The 12,657-nt window shown below is 36.8% G+C and overlaps 1 protein-coding gene across 1 annotated transcript in view; it reads right to left on the bottom strand.

The window, feature by feature from the left end:
• The window catches only part of CFTR (CF transmembrane conductance regulator), a 163,885-nt gene that overhangs the window by 51,430 nt on the left and 99,798 nt on the right, over positions 1-12,657 (bottom strand). Inside the window, exons 16-19 of the mRNA XM_048213069.2 lie at positions 7,908-7,945; positions 7,189-7,439; positions 5,652-5,731; positions 492-642 (exon numbers count right to left, since the gene is read on the bottom strand). Coding sequence (XP_048069026.1) covers positions 492-642; positions 5,652-5,731; positions 7,189-7,439; positions 7,908-7,945 — 520 coding nt within the window. The remainder of the gene's footprint in view (positions 1-491; positions 643-5,651; positions 5,732-7,188; positions 7,440-7,907; positions 7,946-12,657) is intronic.

Raw genomic sequence — 12,657 nt, 5'->3', positions numbered from 1 at the left:
CTGGATATCTAACCCTGAAAATGCACCGGCAACAAAGCTGTTACTGAAAAATGTGCTTCCCAAACAGCTCAAGCAGTGCTCGGGGGCACACAAAAAGGCAGCCCCCAGGAGAAAAGGAAGGGTATCTGAAAAATTTTATCCAGTATTGTTTGGGAACCCAGACAAACCTTCAGTAATAGTAGCACTATCATTTTAAATTTTAATTTATATAATTATGTATATTATATACGAATATCCTATACTCCAACCCTCACAAGACCGTACGCTTGTTTTAAAACCAAAATGAATTCCCATGGTCATGAACAAACACAATCTACGTGCACCTTGTAATTTACTGTGCCCTTTTGCATACATGTTCTTAAAAGCCATTGTTACATAAGGCAAGAGTTTAAAAGCAGGGGAAAAAAGGGAAAAGTAGGTGCAAGATCAAGAATCACAAATAGCCATTGTAGTTGTTTTCCACGGCGAGCGGTGTACATGCAGCCTCCTACCTTCAGATTCCAGCTGTTTGAGTTGCTGTGAGGTGTGGAGGAAGTAGGCCCTCAGTGTAATGAAAGCTGCTATCACGGGCACTGTTGCTAGGAAGATGTAGGGTTGCAAAGCCGAGACTACTACCACAGCTCCAATCACAATTAGTAACAACTGCCGAATCAAAGAAAATGCTTGGGTGAGTAAATGCTTTCATGTTGCAAAGCGCACAAGGTATGTCAGAGCTCTTTCTGAAGAGGCTCTTCACATTCTGCTCATTCTTCACAAGGGACAGCTATCTTCCTAGTAGGAAGGCAGCCACGTGAAAGCAACGTTTTTCGTAAGCTCTATCAAAGTTCAAAAAACTGGTCATGTTGCTTTGAATAACATTCTGAAGTTTTGAAAGCATGGTGTTCTTGGATCTCAGGATAGTCTCATTTCCCATATGCCTTAAAATGCAGTATGATAAATAATCATGGGTGAATATGATTTTTTTTTCTAGCCTGGCCTTCTTTTAAAATAATGTTTTTTAATTTTGAAATAATTTTGGCATCAATGTGAAGTTTTAGGACTGATTTTGTTTAGACACTTTCTGAAAATCGGCATTCATCGTGGAGCTTTCTGAGGCAGAAAGATCTGATTTAAGTGAGGGCTTGGTCATTTAGGCAAGCTACTTAGTTTTTCCAAACAGAGGTGATTCATGTTTAAGATTTTTAAAAATTCTATTTTATACATTTTACTCCCCTCCCCAACTCTTCTATTCTCACTCCTCAAAATAACTGGAGATGATCTAAAGGCTCAAAAAAAAGATTTTGAGGATACGGCTGATTTATTTCCATTTTATATGTTGTCAAAATGAACTTTGTGCTTCAGTCAAGCCCATCAGTTAGAGATATCTCTTCACATTATCCACCAAAACACTGGAGCCCTTGGCAGTCTCAGAAACAAGCTAACCATATTGGTATTCTTCGGAATCAAGCTTGTATTCTCGTATTTCCACATGACACTAAATCCATACGCTTTAAAAAGAAAAAAAGTCTGCTAACATTGGCTCTACAGTAACCCATTTGAATAAAGTATAAATAAAGTAATGTCACAACAAGGGTTAAAAAATAAACTTATTAGAACATCCATATGATAATCAGTAAGCCAGTTCTCTATCGGTTTCCACAGGTGACACATGCATTTTTCCAGCTGATACAGGGAAATGTACAACATTTTGGTAGATGGCAGTGGGGATAGGGGTGTAGCTAAGAGCTGCATAAATCTTCTTCAAGTGGGTTGTTATTTTCATCTAAAACTTCAGATGATCTCTTAATGACACCTTTCTAGGGAAAATGGCTCTATGTCTCCAATCAATTCTGCCATACCAGCCCCTCGCTCATCAACAAATACTCCGATAAATCTTTACTGTGCCAGACACTGGACCAAGTACAGATGATGACTCAATAATCTAAGGACAGTCTTCCCTATTCTGTTCTTGCCCTATGAATGCCACCAATACAATGAGAAAGCCCCAAAGGCCTACTTACTACCCCACAAGACTTCATCAATGGCAAACCACGGTTTTTTAACCAAAGACATTTATTTCCTAGAAATAGGATCTTTGGGGGCAGGGGGAGAGAAAAAATAAGTTCCAAGCATGATTAACTAGGGAATATGATTTAATTAAAATGGACCATCACATTAAATACCAGTATGTCTGAAAGACAAATGCTATTGCACTGGCATCATGGAAACATTACTCCATTAGGATCAGGGTCTTTTATTTGCTGTTGACAGTTGTAAACTGCAACTATGTCACAATAGAATAGGTAGAATTGGGTAGTCAGACTACACAAGATATCACACTGGGTTAGAAAAGAATGAGAAAGGTGGGTACGACTGGAAATTATGAAACACAAGATAAATTTCCAGCAATTAGAATCATCCAGAACATAGCTCAAACTGAGAAATAAGTGAAAAAGAAGTCAAAGCATTGAGAAAAATAATTCTATTTGCTCCATAAAAAACCATCCTTAGGCACTGAGGGCCACACGAAAGGCACTGGTTTAATATATTTGATATTCTTATTACACATAAAAACCTTAAATTCTGTTCTAGTTTTTAATTCACAGTGGATAAGAACAAGGTCATTTCAGGTGCATTCATGAGAGGACAACAAAATAAGTAGAAGGAATTCAAGACAAGATGAAAATATGAGCACAGATTTCTCTTTTTTTTTTTTTTTTTTTAAGATTTTATTTATTTATTTGACAGAGAGAGAGAGACAGCCAGTGAGAGAGGGAACACAGCAGGGGGAGTGGGAGAGGAAGAAGCAGGCTCCCAGCAGAGGAGCCTGATGAAGGGCTCGATCCCAGGACTCCAGGATCACGCCCTGAGCCGAAGGCAGACGCTTAACGTGAGCCACCCAGGAGCCCCTGAGCACAGATTTCTAATTCCCAATCATCCTTACCCAAATCCTAAATTTCTTCAGGGAAAAAAAAAAAATCAACAGACTGTAAAGCCTGCAAGGCACCATCCATTCATGGTCCCAGGAAAGAGGCAGCACATTTTCACCCACTGAAAGCAGCTCAAAAGCATTCCTGTCACTGAAGGGTACCTAGCACTGCCTGGGAAACTAGAGCAGATGAGAAGAATGAAGGATCACTCTAAAATCTGCAGTAAGTTAATGAATGAATAGATAGCTAAATAAATAAATATCTATTTGAAAACAAGGACATGAATACCAGGTTTGGAATTTAATTCATAAATGAATTAAGTAAAGGATTAATGGGATTAAGAGAATGAATGGGGAGGGGAAAGATGTGCAAGACACAGAAGAAATCGAAGTAGTAGGACTCAGTGTGGAATCATATATTAGGATAAGAAGAAGAAATCAAAAAGACCTAAGGGTTGTGAGGCTGAAAAGAGAAGATCTGGATATTTTAAAATACATCGGCTTCTGTTTAAAAAAAGATTGTTCACCCAAACATGGAGATAGGTAGGATGCTAAGACATGGTTTTTCTCTGTCTCAGAAATATATCTGGCCTAAAATGACTTGTTTCTTATCCACTCTGAATTAAAAACCAGGACAGGATTTAAGGTTTCTATGTGCTATGAGAATATCAACTATATTAAACCAGTGCCTTTAGTTTTGTACACAGTGCTAAATTATTAGCTTCTGACCTTAGTACCTAAGGATGGCCTGAGCAAATGTGTCATATATGGGCCATTTCCAGCACGCCAATCCTAGGCACGGAACTTGAGTACTGAAAGTGACCATCATCACATTTATCTACCTTATTTTAGGGTTAGAAATAGAATTCAGATCTTCCATTTCCATTATACCATGTTCCAATCCAGAAAGCAAATTTGCTAAAATGTTATTAAGTGTTAGGAAAAAGAATAGAAATTAATTTTTAAAGGAAGTTTACAGGTATGCTTTATTCTGTGCAAAGATCTGTTCCTGTAATTCTGTGACTCGAATAAATTTCTTTAATGAAAACATAATTAACCAGAGAAGCTCACAATCCAGAGAAGTTTCTTAACTCCTGTGAGGAATGACTGATTTTTAAATAAAATCAAAACTAATCAGATTTTTTACTGCTATTTAATTGTCATATATTATGCTTCCTTAATGTGAGGCCCTCTCATAAATAAAATAGGGAAATGAAATAAATAAAAGAGCCCTGCCTAATGACTTGTGAAACCACCCTAATGAACCGCAACATTAGAAGTTGAGCAGAAACTATTCCCGTTGCTATAACAGAAAGGATTTCAGAGTCATTGCATGTGTCTAAAAGGTGTTAATTTATAAAATAGAGACTTAAAAAATATTTCTCCTACAGGATTTCTGAAGCAAGCTTCACGCTGATTCAGAAAATAGTAAACTACGAAAGTAAAAAAAAAAAAAATTATCAAAGGCCAACATTTGTGAATCTTTTTGCAATCATGTCAAGATGTCCATGTTCCAGTTTGCACCAGTTTGTACCAGTTTGTATTTAATAATATTATATTTGGGACCAGTCAGTTACACTCCTAGAACGAGGAACTAATGAACTACAATTAAAGAAAGACACGGAACATGCTCCTTCAAATGCATGACCTCAAAGCATCGGTTAAAAAATTCCAGCAGCAACTGCTAAGTTATATCTCTAAACAGAGCAACTGAAGGAAATCCAAAATGCTAAAGTTCACACGGAACAGTTAACGCATTTAATTGTGCCAATCATTTCAGATGAGGCAAACTGACAATCTGGTTTTTCTGCACCTGCCATTGTCAGTTGTGTACACACACAAATGTGGTAGCCCTTATTTTGTTTTACAGGTCCTCTCCAATAAAGTATTATTATGGGGGGGGGGGGAGAAGAGAATGACTCATCCAAAGATGGGCCGCAATGTTCCAGCTGTCTCTCCAAGGAGATCACGGGGACTGTGGCATTTGCTTGACCTAAGCCACACAGGAAACTGTTTTCAAACCCAGTCCAATAGCCAAGGTCACTAACTCACAACACTCTTAAGTCCTGCCACTCATGGAGTCCTAGTGTGCATCCCCTAGGTCACCTTCATCTCCTTCTCACCTCCAGTCAATCACCACACCCCAGGGATACATGCTCAGAGCCAGGCTTCCCTGGTGGCTCTTCAGATCTGTCACCCAGGGACAGTCCTCTCTAGGGCTCTTTCCCCTCTCATCTGCTTGAAAATGGATCTGTACTTCTGTCCCTATATTATGGTCCTTAAAGTGAGGATGCTGGCTCACTAATTGGGGCCAATGTGTTCCTGGATAAGATTGGTTGAAACTGTAGCCCAACAAGGAATAGCTCTTCATTTTTAATATGGGCCCTTTGGAGGCAGGTGACTTCCATCAAACAGTAATGCCAATGTCAAAAACGTCATACTTTGTGGACAGTGATTTGGCGAAAGATGGTCTATTCCAACTTTCAAACCATTCCCAACCACACGGCTATTATATCTAAATGCGGAATTGCCTTAGGTTTGGGTCAGGTAAACGGTTCTGACTTATCACTGAATTTACTAATTTTATTCCCGTTTTGAAGACTTTTGATATTGTTAAAATTCACACAATAGGTAGGACTTCCACTCTCAAAAGAAAAATAAGCAAAACTTAATCTACCTCTTTTTCTAATTACTAAACGTATGACAAATGTAAAGACACTTAATAATTCTTATTTTTACAAACCTGGATGAAGTCAAATATGGTAAGGGGCAGAAGATCATCCAAAATTGCTATATCTTTGGTGAATCTATTAAGAATCCCACCTATAATATAAAGGAAGATAAATTCCTCAAAAAACAGTAATCTTGAAGAGACATATCAATATTTGATCAATTTGGATGATAGCAGAAGCATTCAGATCTCAAATAAGAATTAGCATGTAATAAGAGAAATAAGGACTTGAAAATTTTAGTATTGTACAAAGATTCTAAGCAACTGTGCTGAGTTATGGTCTCCTACATTTAAACCTTCATAAAATGCAGATTGATGTAAGATTCACCCTACTACAACATCTCACACTTGCAAGCTTGAATTTAATGATAGTTTACTGGACATGCTATCGTCATTCCCTTGCATCTGTATTCCATAATATATGCTCTCCCTCTCCTCTGACTTCTACACCTTTCTGACATACCTAAGCAGAACCCATGGCTACTCTTAATTTTTGGCTGCATGTGATGTGGACCTTCTTTGCCATGTTCTCTCTTTCCACCCTCTTTACTGGCAATCTAAGCCTCAGCCTGTCTTCTGAATTCCAGACTCATGTTTATAAATCTGATCATGTTTTCCTTCAATGAAAAAAAGTTATATAGGGAGTGTTTACTATGTGCCAGGCATAATGCTAGGCACTGAGATAACAGGTGAATAAGCCGTGCTCCTTGCCCTTGAGGAATTCATTGTCTACGGGAAGTTAAAGAAAATATTAGATAAAACATAATACGGTACAAACAAAGTGATACTGAATCTTATCATTCAACCCCCCCATTAACCACATGGTAAAGTCCAGAATTCTTAGTTTAATATTTAATGCCACCCAAAATAAGTTCCCCCTAATCTCTCATATTTACCTTTTTTTTTTTTGGTGGGAACATTTAAGTTTTATTCTCTTAGTAAACTTCAATTATATAATATAGTGTTTTCAATTACAGTTACCATGTTATACATTAGCTCCTCAGACCTTATTTATCTTAAAGGGCAAGTATTTGCCCTTTTACCAACCTCTATAGTAGTGTCAAAAATACTTTAAAAATGTATTTTGGATTTATTCCTCCACCTCCACCAAAACAAAAACAAAAACAAAAAGCAAAACCTTAGAACAAATTTATTTGATCATCTTTGAGCAGTTACATGAAACTAGATTATTCTACCGCATCAGAAGACTTCATCAGTAAAAGAATTTTATATTTCCCTTGGTCACTTCAAATCTTCTTCTCTTTTAAATAATACTATATATTGGCAACAAGATACCCGAGAAGGGGCTAGGCCAAATATCTGAATCGAGAAGGACAACTAACCCAGCAGGCCTGTTCCTGTTGCTACACTCCCATCCCCAACAGAAACACGAGGAGCAGCATCTAAGAAATGTGCATGCCAGTCATAAGGAAGTTCAACAGGGCAGATGCCTCCATCAAAACCCAACGCTCCTTCTAGAAAACCAACAAAATCATAGGACTTTTTGATTGTGGATCAGCGGTATCATTTTGTATACCTAGTCAAATACCTGCTTTCAACGTGTTGAGGGTTGACATAGGTGCTTGAAGAACAGCACGTAACATTTTGCGGTGTAAAATTTTCGACACTGTGATTAGAGTATGCACCAGTGGTAAACCTCTGAAGAATCCCAGAGCAAGCAACGTGTCAGCTACTCCCACATAAATATAAAAAACATAATATGTGCTGGTATTGGTGAAGATCACTGCATAACTGCTATTTATGCTCTGAGTACTATTCCCTTTCTCTTGAGAAGCTGTTCTGCAAAGCAAAAAGAAATTGTTATTTGGCAACCAAACTTTCCCACTGAATTTCCCATACATGGAGACAAACCTGCACTTGAGTCTGAAGAAACACAACATATTTCATTAGCATGAGTTATGCCTTTGATCTCGAGGGCTTACTATCGCAATGAAGTAGAGTACATTTTTCACCAGTGAAACAGATAAAATTTACTGTTACTAAGCAGTCCGAGAAAATACTAAATGTAAAATGTTCTTTTCAATATTTTTATTATATTTTATGGAAACTAAACACAGCTAAATCCTTTAGGAACTGGCAAACAGCTGCAGAAACTGCACATGCTCACAATTTTAAACAAAAGAATTTAATTTTCCATTTCTATAATACCATGGGGAAATGAAGCACCATGGACACTACAATATTTAATAAGACCCACATAATCAATAGAAATAAAATATAGTTTGCAATAGGACATGGAATACTCACTTATTAAGCAGCCACAACACAACCAAAGAAACAGCCACCTAGAATAAAATAATACACCTTGATTTTTTTTCCAACATCTCTACCTATTCTTCCCATACCCACCTCTAATGCCACCACAACCAACAGCAAAATACAATTTCATTTTCCTTTGCTTTGCTTTCCTGGGTACAACAGCTGCAATAATTGTTCTAAAAATCATTATTTGTGGTAAGAACATGTTAAATTAATAGAATTCAAATTTTACTGTATTAAATACTTTGCCATTTCTCTCCATCATTCAACAGGAACTATTCATGGAACCTCACAGAAGAGCTAAGATTACAGTTAAATGTTTTAAATAATAAATTTTGTTTCTTGTAAAGAGACTAATATCAGCCTACTGGCAGATAATTTGTTTAGTTAGTTGTCATAAATAATTTCATTTATTGCAATGGACAAGGGACTAATTCCTATGAAACTAATTATTGGAAAAGATATTAATATTTATGAAAATTAGTTAAAAGTTTCAACACTGCATCCAAAATATTTAAAGAACTTATAAAACTCAACACCCCCAAAACAAATAATCCAATTTAAAAATGGGGAGAAGACATGAACAGACATTCAAGTAGCCGACACATGAAAAAATGCTCATCATTTCTTATCATCAGGGAAATGTAAATCAAAACCACAATAAGATATCACCTCACACTTGTCAAAATGGCTAAAATCAACAACACAAGAAACAACAGGTGTTGGCGAGGATGTGGAGAAAAAGGAACCCTCGTGCACTGTTGGGTAGAATGCAAACTTGTGCAGCAGCCACTGTGGGAAACAGTATGGAGGTTCCTGAAAAAGTTAAAAACAGAACTACCCTACGTTCCAACAATTGCACTACTGGGTATTTACCCAAAGAATACACACTGATTCAAAGGGATACATGCACACATATGTTTATGGAAGCATTATAGATAATGACCAAGATATGGAAGCAGCCAAGTTTCCACCGATTGATGAATGGATAAAGAAGATGCAGTACACATATATACAGCGGAATAAATATTTCACCCATAAAAAAAGAATGAAATCTTGCCATTTGCAATGACATAGATGGAGCTAGAGAGTACAATGGTAAGTGAAGTAAGACAGAGGAAGACAAATACCATATGATTTCATTCATTTGCAGAATTTAAGAAACAAACCAAATAAGCAAAGAGAAAATAAAAAAGGAGAGAAGCAAACCAAGAAACAGATCCTTAACTACAGAGAACAAACTGATGGTTACCAGGGGGGAGGTGGGTGTGGAGATGGGTGAAATAGGTGATGGGGATTAAGGAGTGCACTTGTGATGAGTACCAGGTGATTAAAATAAAAACTTAAAAATAAATAAATTAAAATTAGAAAAAGATTATTTGTCCAAAAAAATGTCTCAACAGTACAAAAATTCAGTTTATTACAGATGCAGGTTGTTACAAAGACAAAACATACACTTCGGGTTAAAACATACACTACTAGTCCTATTCAGGCTTTCTCAAGGTTGAAGCTTTTGTCTAAGAGATAAATATTCTATACCATAACTGAGAAAACAAAAATTTTTTAACCACTTTGATATGTTTAGTTCCTTCAATATTTAAGAGATCTGCACTCAGTTCTATTTCAATTTGGTATCCTATTCTCCTAAATCCTGTGGAGAGACAATCTTGTGTTAATGCTGTCACAATCGTAATACTAGAAATGACTGTAATTTTACAATTCTCCCAAAACTAACTTTACCGAAGAATCTAATAGAAAAAACAAGAAACTGTGAGTAAAATAATTTGAAAATTAACACAGCATAAAAATCTCTAAGTGTTCTTTCATACTCAAAGTATCTAATGGTACTATATAAAAAAACATATAAAGAACATTTGGCATTAACTAAGAAATTATATTATGGAGTTCTGTATTTTAAAGAGATGTACAAGTTGTAGTTAAATTCACATATCAGGAGTATATGAAAAATCTAATGTCATCATTCTTACTTTTCTACTTTTTTTCATTGTACACATAGCCTCCATGCACGGTGTTAGGAAGGAAGAAAAACAATTGCTGTTCCCTTGAAATTTAAGAAAATTCAAATTGACAAGAAACAAGGCAATAATCTGGCTATTTCAAAAGTCTGTGTTCCAGTACAAATGCTTTCCTATTTTCTAAGACTAATAAAATCACTCAAGAACTTAGGTAAGGGTACACTTCTGAGTCACTCTTGGGTTATTATAGTCCCCCTTTGTTCCAATTAAAGAAGTGTCAATATTGCTGGCATTGCCAACATTCTCAGGATAAGAATAAATCCCAGAAACAAATATTTTATAATATTTACTAATGAACAATAACCAAAGCAGTTTTCCAAAGAACTGCTCTAGTCAGCGTAATACAGAGTTATTACGCTGTGAATTTGTGAATAGAGACCACTAGTGGAGAGAGACACAGAACTGCCAACCCAAACTACTTTTGTTGACTGGAACAAAAACACTTCCAAGGACTTGATATAATGATATTAGTACAAATATTTGGAGCATATAGGAGCAATTGATTAAGCAAGTTCTATCATTTCATTTCAAGATGTTTCAAAGTTGTAAAGTTCATGCAGTTTATGATTGAGTGACAGTCCTGGGTGATTAAAAGGGAAGAGCAAAAGGTCTTTATTTTTATTTTTTAGGGTTTTAAAGTTCAATCCATATCACCTAGCAAACAGTACAATCTAAATCAGCACTGTCCAAAAGAAATTTATACAATAATAAAAATGAACCAAATCTGCATTGTTCAATATTGTTGCCACTTCACACATGATCACTGCAAATGTGGCTATATGTGCTACTGAGGAACTGAATTTTAAATTTGATTTTATTTTACTTAATTTCTTTAATTTATATGGTCATATATTGCTGGTGGCTGCTGTATTGGACAGTGGATGCACAGATTATAATAATTATAGGGGTATAGACAGTATTTATTACATATCCATGTAATAATCTGATGATGGCATCTCTAAGGACAGCTCCATGAATGACCAAGATGATGATTCGTGAACTGTGCAAATGACGCCAAGATGGAAAAGAAGTAGCCAGTACTGGGGCCCCTGGGTGGCTCAGTTGGTTGAGCATCTGATGGATGACTTCAGCTCAGGTGCTCAGGTCATGGTCTCAGGGTTGTGGGATCGAGCCTGCCTTGGGCTCTACGCTCAGTGGACAGTCTGCTTGAGATTCCCTCTCTCTCCCTCTCACTCTGCCCCTCCCCAACTCTCTCTCTCTCTGAAATAAAAAAATCTTTAAAAAAGACTACATTCGAAAAAGCAGATAACATGTCATGTAATATAGGGTATAAAGAATCCAAACCAGTTTATTCTACAAGTTTTTATATACACAGAATTCAGAGCTACCTCTTAGTTCACACAATGAGATCTGTATGTAAATGAATACCTATTAAAATACAACTGCTATTTTGAGTTTTCGCCAAAGGAGTACAGTATTATAAATGTTTTGTTAACACTATAAACATAAGTACATTAGCACATTCCACCCATAAGTTCTGTTTTGTTCACTATACACACAGTACACACTGTATACACAGAATTGTGCCTGACATACTGAACAAAATATGTGTTGAATGAGCAAATGGCTACATGAATGGCAGGCAGTAACAGCAAAGTGACACCTTGTCCTGACTTCATACACAGATTTCAATGCTTCACAGATCAAATAATGTCCTAAAACACAGACCCATGCTAGGGAAAGCTGCGTTAAAATGATTATTATTAATCTAATAAATCAGTTATAGCAGAAGTATTATGGGAGTATATTACATGTCCATTTTACTAGTAATGTAAAGCTACCCAGGGTTTCCTTCTTAACAAAGAGAAGATAAATCATGAAAGAATAGGATACAGCAGTACTCTGACACATTTCTTAAAAGTTACAGAATTAAAATACTAAATTTAGGATCTTGAGGTACTCCAGTCAACAATACCCTCTGGTTGTCGTAAGAAGCAGCAGGAAACTTGTCTCCTACTCTTATTTGCAGTTCTTCTCTACCTACTCAGTGATGTACTGCCAAGCAGCAGCACTAGAAAGCCCAACATGACAGAAATTTTATAGCCTTGGGGCACCTCGGTGGCTCAGTTGGTTAAGTGGCTGCCTACTGCTCAGGTCATGATCGCAGGGTCCTGGGATCGAACCCCATGTTGGGCTCCCTACTCATCGGCCAGTCTGCTTCTCCCTCTCCCTCTGCCCCTCCACATCCTCTTGCTCAACTCTCTTCCTCTCTGCTTCTTTCTCTCCCAAGTAAAGAAATAAAATCTTTAAAAAAGAAAGAATTTTTATAGCCTAAACCATTGGGGTTAATATCGAAGAGCTTTCAGAAAATATTGCTTTGCGGTAGAAAAAAATCTTATAGGGGCACCTGGGTGGCACAGCGGTTAAGCGTCTGCCTTCGGCTCAGGGCGTGATCCCGGCATTATGGGATCGAGCCCCACATCAGGCTCTTCCGCTATGAGCCTACTTCTTTCTCTCCCACTCCCCCTGCTTGTGTTCCCTCTCTCGCTGGCTGTCTCTATCTCTGTCGAATAAATAGATAAAAATCTTTAAAAAAAAATCTTATAAAAATATAAAGGTAGACTGACTCCCTTATCAAAATAACACAATGATATGTGGTAACAAACTGCATAAATCAAACTAATTTTTTTCTGTTTCACACTTTGAAGAAGTAAGAAAGGGAAGCATATGGAATGTACTCT

This window comes from Ursus arctos, unplaced genomic scaffold (assembly GCF_023065955.2).
Source record: "Ursus arctos isolate Adak ecotype North America unplaced genomic scaffold, UrsArc2.0 scaffold_3, whole genome shotgun sequence".
NCBI lineage: Eukaryota > Metazoa > Chordata > Mammalia > Carnivora > Ursidae > Ursus > Ursus arctos.
Note: the sequence above shows the minus strand (reverse complement) of the source record. Positions and strands in the feature narration are given on the sequence as shown.